General features: G+C 50.0%; 1 protein-coding gene across 1 annotated transcript; it reads right to left on the bottom strand.

The window, feature by feature from the left end:
* Window positions 1–1,323: 1,323 nt before the first annotated feature.
* Window positions 1,324–7,621, bottom strand: Tubg1 (tubulin gamma 1). Its single transcript, XM_028780490.1, has 11 exons — window positions 7,465–7,621; window positions 7,057–7,169; window positions 6,684–6,851; window positions 4,673–4,741; window positions 3,921–4,000; window positions 3,468–3,594; window positions 3,189–3,275; window positions 2,935–3,084; window positions 2,372–2,524; window positions 2,100–2,261; window positions 1,324–1,713 (listed from the first exon to the last, which is right to left on the bottom strand). Exons 1-11 carry the CDS (start codon window positions 7,511–7,513, stop codon window positions 1,516–1,518), a joined length of 1,356 nt encoding a protein of 451 aa, XP_028636323.1. The 5' UTR covers window positions 7,514–7,621; the 3' UTR covers window positions 1,324–1,515.
* Window positions 7,622–7,715: the final 94 nt, after the last annotated feature.

Genomic DNA, 7,715 nt, shown 5'->3' with positions numbered 1-7,715 from the left:
ATTGCTGTTTCACAGTGTTTCCCTGTGTAGCCCTGACTGTCCTGGAACTCACTCTGTAGACCAGGCTGGCTTCCCAAGTCAGAGGCCCGCCTATCTCTCCCTCCCAAGTGCTGGGACTGAAGGCACACACCACTACTGCCCAGCAGGACTCTAAGAGCCACAAATTCATTGTCTGTGAACTTCCCCACACTAGCCTTTTAAATAACTGAAATTTTTAAAACAGTGGAGGATGCTGGAGTGACAGCTCAGAGGTAAACACACTGGGCACTCTTCCAGAGGACTTGGGTTCTGTTCCCAACACCAACATGGCAGCTCACAACCCACAACTGTCTGTAACTCTAGTTCCAGGGGACTCAGCACCCTCTTCTGGCTTCTGCCAGTACTACATGTACGTGGTACACACATACATTGGCTAAAACATTCATACATGAAAAATAAATTTAAAGCCCGGCAGTGGTGGTGCACGCCTTTAATCCCAGCACTTGGGAGGCAGAGGCAGGTGGATTTCTGAGTTCGAGGCCAGCCTGGTCTACAGAGTGAGTTCCAGGACAGCCAGGGCTACACAGAGAAACCCTGTCTCGAAAAACCAAACCAAAAAAAATAATAATAAAAAATAAAAAAATAAAAAAATAATGGGGTGGTGAGATGACTTGAGTCTTACAACTTAAGTTCCGTTCCCTGGCAACACATGGTGGGAGAAAAACTTCTCCCAAGTTATCTTCTGACTTCCACACATACCCCAAGGCTCATACATACTCATAATTACACCTGAAAGGATTAAAAAGTAATAAAAACTTTACATAAATGAAGACCCTTTGAGAACAGAAATGGAACCGGTTTTGACTCTGCTTGGTCTGGACATTAGATATGATCTCCTGATGGTCCCTAGACTCCATTCAAGACTCGCTGGGACTGGCTCTTTAGCATGCTGACCAGAAGCTGGAAGGCACACAGGCTGACTTACTGGTTAGGGGGCAAGAGGTAGGTAGTGTGATAGCCCCAGGCATGTCGTTGCAAACAGGACACTCCAGTGTGGAAATGTGTGAGTGGAGGAGTGTTCATCTGATACAGTGTGAGGAACTGAGACCAGAGGAGGTTGGACAGAGAAAAAGATCTTATCTGTGGTTCCTTTTATTCTGGAAAGGACTTCCAGCAGGGTCAAGAGCCATCTGCGTCCTCCGCAATTAGGCCAAAGGCAAAGCTAGAGGCGGCTTTCTGCCCAGAGTTGAGGATATTGGAAGAGCAGAAGGAAACTGTCAGTGATGCAGAAACAGTCACCTCCACCCCCTGCTCCTAAGTGTGAATTCAGAGACCGGAGGGTGGCTTGATTTACATCCAGTGCTTTATTAAAGATAAATACTCTCAGAGAAGAAGTAAACCCACCCCCAAGCCAACAGACAGTGCATGTGTATGCAAGTGATTTGTGAGGTCCCTGATCTGTGCTCTGAGGGGTAGTCAGCCAGGCAGGGCCTGGGCTAACCAGTAAGGCAGATGAGGGTCCCTGTCCTGGGCAACTCATTGCTCCTGGGTGCCCCAGGAGATGTAGTCTGGCCGTGTGGCCGCATGGTACTCGTCAATCAACTGCTGCACAATCTCCCTGGAGGTGTCCATCTCGTCAAAATTGTCCTTGAAGATGTCCTCTTTTCGGAATTGCTCCATGAAGGCCTCACGTTTCCGCAGCTTGTCAAACTGGCGACAGGTCCGTTCAAAAAGCTTAGGGCACAGAGGTAGTGAGGGTCACAATGAAATTAAGAAACAGTACAGCCCAGAGAGCCAGGGGACCAAGGTAGGGTTATTCTCTGTCATCAGAGGCTAGGAATGAGTGTGTGTGTGTGCGCGTGTAAGGAATAGAGACAGTCGGTAAAGAACAAGCTGTTTATATAGCTGGAGAGAAGGAGAGCTTCAGAATGGCATCCAGCGCAGGACATAGAACTAGGGACAGATGAGGGGTGTGTGTGCTAATGACAGAAGGGAGTAGAGCAGAGTGGCCAAAGACCAGAAGCTAGGGGTGTGGCTCAGAGCAGGGAGAGCTACCTACCATTCCTGAAGCCCTGGGTTTGATTCCTGGTAACACAAAGACAACAGGAGACTACACTTACTGAAGAGATACTGGTGTGGTTGGCCATCATGAGCCCACTGACCCGGTGGGCTGAGGGCAGGTAGGGAGACTTCCTTGACAGGGCCACCTGGATGCTGGCTGGGCCCCAGGGGATGAAGTTGGCCAATTTCCTTTCCCGGATCCTCTGCAGGCTCTTGTGGACCTGGGGTGGGCAGAGAGGTGGTGGCTGCTTCTTCTCCATCCCGTGGGTCCGAGGCTAGGGGAGTCCGAGGCTAGGGGAGTCCGAGGCTAGGGTGAAGGGGCCTCCCTCACCTGGGTGGGGTCCACCTCTCCCTGGATGATGTTGAGGATGGCGATGTAGCAGTGGTTGGTCTGACGATCCCGGCCTGTGGACACCATCACATTCTTGGGCTGTAGCAGGCGCCTCATGACATCCAGGACCGTGGTCTTCCTCACGCTGGCCACCTGAGGGAATGGGAGTTCACAGGTCAGCAGTCAGGGAGCAACCCAGAGATACATGGACAGAGGAGAAGAGTCAACTCTGTCCCCATCGGCTTGCAGGTGGCATGGTCTCAGGGGACTGTCTTTAGACCAGGTAGGTCTGTGCTGAGTCTCTGACATGGCATTAGCATCATGGCTCTCAGCTCACCAATCCCATGCCCTTGAGCAATGAGCAGAAGCAGATCCCAGTGTGCTCTGCTCCTGCAGGAGCCAAAGGGAGGAGAAAGCAGAGACAGGGCTGCAAGCTGGTGGCAGTGTCAGTGCCTGAGGCCAGAACCCGGGGAGGTGGGTGGAGAAGAGCTGCAAAGAGCGGCCCCTGGAAGAGTATGGAAAAGGGAAAGGCCACAGTTCGGGGACACCGTGGGAGCTCTTACTGACTGGTCCGTGGTGAGGGGGGTATAGCCAGTCATGAGGAAGTGCAGCCGAGGGGTGGGAATGAGCGAGGCGATGAGGCCGATGAGGTCATTGTTCATGTATCCAGGGTAGCGCAGGGTGGTGGTGCTGGCTGACATGATGGTGGACACCTGGGAACGGAGATACTGTATTATGGGAGTTGATGGAGGTGGAGCATCTCTCCTCTGACGACCCTCTCGCAGACGAGGGCTTGCGTTCCAGGAGCGGGACTCACCAGCTGGTTGATCTGGGAGAAGGATGGGTTCTGGATGTGCAGGCGGTCTGTGGCGATCAGGTTCAGCGCTGTGTTGTCCAGCACCACCTAGAAGGTATAGCAAATTGTTGAAGATTTATGAAGATAAGAACATCGGGAACTTGGCCTGAGTCTAGCTTGGTGCCTAATGGTCAGAAACACTCACTCCAAAGGGCCTTTCTCAAGCTTACAGCACAAGATTGCTCAAAACGAAGATGAACAGACAGGGGATAGGAGCAGGGACAGGAATCCAGGCCTCACCACACAGTCGGCATTCTGGGTCAGCCTCTTTAACGTGAGGAGGGAATTGTAGGGCTGGACCACCACGTCACTCATCTCGTCCTGGTTGGGGAACACAGAGTATGTCTGCACTAGTTTTTTGGGGTACCTGGTGGGGTTGGGAGAAGACAACAGATCAGAGACTTGGTGAACAACCTTCTGTGAATAGGGAAAATAGAGTCAGGCCATAAACAGTGGAACAGGAGGACACAGTTTTTGAAAGGATAAAACGCCAAAGGGCAAGGGAACAGACACTGTAAAATTCTAGGTTCCAAACTAGACACATCCTTTGGCCATTCAAAGCAGGGCCTACATGCTGGGCTCTGAGCATGGAAGGGCTAGAGCACACAGGGAGCCATGTCTGCTGGGCCTCAAGTGCCTTAGAAAACAAAGAGAAAGGACCCATCTCCACCTAGTCCCGAAACACAGGCTTACCTGTCATTTAGCCGTTCCAAGAGGTAGGAGCCCAAGCCAGAGCCTGTCCCCCCAGCAATGGAGTGACACAGTACAAATCCCTGCGTAAGAAAGGAGCTATAAGCATTTCAGTGTCTAGTGACAGGATTTAGTTTTAAAAGTTCAAGCTTATTTTTATTTTACATGTCTGCCTGCCTGTATGTATATGCATATGTATACACAGCCAGCATATGTGTGTGCCTGGTACCTGTGGAGGTTGAGAGAGGGCATCAGAGCTCCTGGAACTGGAGTTATAGATAACTGGGAACCACCATGGTGGTGGGAACTAAACCCAGATGCTCTACAAGAGCAGAAAGTGTTCTTAACCACACTAGCCATCTCTCTAGGCCTAAGAGCCAACTAGACACATCCTACAATGTCTTGGACTCTTGTCTTCCCAAGTCCCCTCACTGCAGACTCTAGGAGACTCTGCCTTCTCTTCAGTAAGGCTCAGTGGCCTCTGTCCAACACAAAGGATAAATGACTTGGTCTTGTATCTAACAGGTAGCTTTTACAGAGTTATCATTATTGTGTGCGCGTGCGGGCCACTATGTACGTGCAGTCAGAGCGCAACTTTTCGGAGTCAGTTCTCTCTCTCTATCATGGGTCTTATGGATCAAACTCAGCTTGTCAAACATCAACACAAGCATCGTTACCTGCTCAGCCTTCTCAGTGGCCCAGAACAGGGGCTTTCTCCACATGTCCAGCTCCACTGACATTCCTACGACACTCACCTCTAGACTGTCACTGCCGTCTGCCTCCCGGTCTATGATGTCAAAAATGTCCTCGTGGATTTTTTCTCCCTGGACAGATGTGAAGAAGGGTGAGGTAGGACAGAGCATGGGACAGGAAATGACCTCAGAGTAGTCACTCGTGATACATAACATATATATATATATATGCATATATATACATATATATGTATGTATGTATATATGTGTACGTGCATACGAGCACTCTATATGTATACCTGCATGACAGAAGACAGCATCACTCAGAAGAGGGCCTCAGATCCCATTATAGATGACTGTGAGCAACCATGTGGTTGCTGGGAACTGAACTCCAAACCTATGTGTTCTTTTTTTTTTTTTTTTTTTTTTTTTTTGGTTTTTCGAGACAGGGTTTCTCTGTATAGCCCGGGCTGTCCTGGAACTCACTCTGTAGACCAGGCTGGCCTCGAACTCAGAAATCCGCCTGCCTCTGCCTCCCGAGTGCTGGGATTAAAGGCGTGCGCCACCACTGCCCGGCACCTATGTGTTCTTAACCACTGAGCAATCTCTCCAGCCCTCCACCCTTGATTCGCTTTTTTTTTTTTTTTTTTTTTGGTTTTTCGAGACAAGGTTTCTCTGTGTAGCCCTGGCTGTCCTGGAACTCACTCTGTACACCAGGCTGGCCTCAAACTCAGAAATCCGCCTGCCTCTGCCTCCCAAGTGCTGGGATTAAAGGCGTGCACCACCACTGCCTGACCACCCTTGATTCTTACATGCGTCATAGCTGCCTTGCTTTACACTGAGAGGTACAACAGTGGTTACAAGCAAGTCCTTTAGAACCCAACCATGACGATCTGTTCACATACAGTTTTGAATTCCTGGAGCCCCTGCAGGACCTTGTTTATGCTAGCAAGGGCTCTATATTTTATTTTATTTCTTTGAGACAGGGTTTCATGTAGCATCAAATTCTCTATTTAGCTGAGGATAACCTTGACATCCTGGTTCTCCTGCGTCCGCCTCCAGAATGTACCACTCTGCCCAGTTTCATGCAGCTTTAAGGACTGAAGCCAGGGCTTCATACTTACTAGACCAGTATTCTCCCAACTGAGCCACATGCCCAGCCATCTCTACCACTGTACCGAATGGCCACCTAGTCATGTGACTTCAGGAAGATTTATCTATTTCAGTTTCCTCACTGAAGGTAAAACAGAGGTCCACACTCCACTACTTAATATTCACAGGGCCAGATAGTTTTAGAAATCAAAATACTTCAGGTTCTAAAAAGTAGTTTTGTGTATACAGATAGAAATTGCATATTAGCTGGGCAGTGGTGGTACACACCTTTAATCTCAGCACTTGGGAGGCAGAGGCAGGCAGATCTCTGTGTGTTTGAGGCTAGTCTGGTCTACAGAGTGAGTTCCAGGACAGCCAGGGCTTCACAGAGAGACTGTCTCTAAATAAATAAATAAATAAATATTCATATTTAACAAAAAGACTGCTTCAAGGCTGGGGATATAATATACAGCTCAGCAGTGTAAGTTTGTCTAGTATGTAATGTTTAACACATTTCTAGAACCTGCAAAATAAACAATACTAATACAACCGTGGAGATCTGAGGTGTGTTATCAGACATGGTGGTATTTCTACAGCGAGAGGTCTGAGTGATGACAATAAGTCGACTAGAAACATCAACAGAACTCTCTCCACTGAGCTTTGGTTTTGCTAAGCAAAATTTGAAACATCTTTGGTTTCAGAGTTTTGTTTTGAGTCTGAAAAAGTAGATAAAATATCATAAACCCATAGTATCTACTTCTAGGGTTAGTCAGAGGTTTACAAAGCTAACAATAAAGTATTTAAATGGCCTGCGACAAAGCACTAGCTACAATGGGTCCTTAGTGTTCCAGTTGGCTCCTGGAGCCATGGCTATCTTGCTCAGCACTCAGACATCTCTGACCTCGTTTCATCTGTAGAAAAAAATCACAGGGCCTGTGCCCACCCAAGGAGTTCAGAGCCCTTTAAGAGAACAGCAAATAACCTGGGAGAATCCGCTGGCCCAGTTGTTGCCAGCTCCTCCTCCATGCTCAGACAGGTAGATGTTCTCTGGGTTGTAGAGCTTGGCATAGGAGGAGTTGAGGATGGAGTGGATCACCCGGGGCTCCAGGTCCAGCAGCACAGCCCGGGGGATGTAATGCTCATCATCTGCCTGTCAAAGGGAAGCCAGGATGGGCCCAGTGAGCTAGGATGGGTCAAGCCCTGAATCCTCCCAACTCTGGCTCCTGCAGGCCCTCCCTCAAGACACCCGTTCTGTTCCCATCTGCCCAGAGAGTTTCCCAGCACCAGGTCGCTCGCTGCCAGTCCCTTCAGGTCCCCAGGGTCCTGGTCAAGTCACTGGGGCTGAGGGGAGGCACCTGGTAGAAAAAGACGTCCTTGCGGTCAGTGCCTTCGGTGGCGAACTCCTCTACGATGCCCTCGGGGCTGATGCCATGCTCAGCACACAGCTGTTTCCAGAACTCGAACCCAACTAAGAGAGGGTGGCAGGAGGAGAAGAAAAAGGATACGTGGGTCTCGGTAGGTTCTAAAGAGCCAGTGGGGGATTGAACGCCTGAGTCTAGGGATCTAGATTAGCCTTGGGATTCCCTAGTGTCCAGGCCAGCAACTGGACAGGGAAAGCTCCATTGGCTTTGGGCAGAGGGTTGGGGATCGCCTTTGTGGGGGGAGAACTAGGATTCTGAGGACAGACCGAATCTACGACCTTATTGCGAGGGCCTATTGCACCTAAGGAACCTGGCAGGCAGAGGGTCTGGAGGTTCGCTCACTCTGATTGCCGCACTGGCCCAACTGTAGGGTGATGATTTCTCTCGGCATCGCTCCTCAGACATCGGCGTTGCAGTCTCTCCCGCCAGCAACGCCGCCGACCGCTAGCGCGCTCGCCCGCAAGACGCAGGCGCTAGACAATGCGCTCCACCCCCTGATCTTTCTCCGCTCCAATGGGAGCTAAGCTCTGAAGATGGAATTTCCTCCTTCATTGGGCTTCAGTAGTGCAGGTTGCGCGTGCGCGGCTCCGAAT

This window comes from Grammomys surdaster, unplaced genomic scaffold (genome assembly GCF_004785775.1).
Source record: "Grammomys surdaster isolate TR1022 unplaced genomic scaffold, NIH_TR_1.0 371, whole genome shotgun sequence".
Taxonomy (NCBI): domain Eukaryota; kingdom Metazoa; phylum Chordata; class Mammalia; order Rodentia; family Muridae; genus Grammomys; species Grammomys surdaster.
Note: the sequence above shows the minus strand (reverse complement) of the source record. Positions and strands in the feature narration are given on the sequence as shown.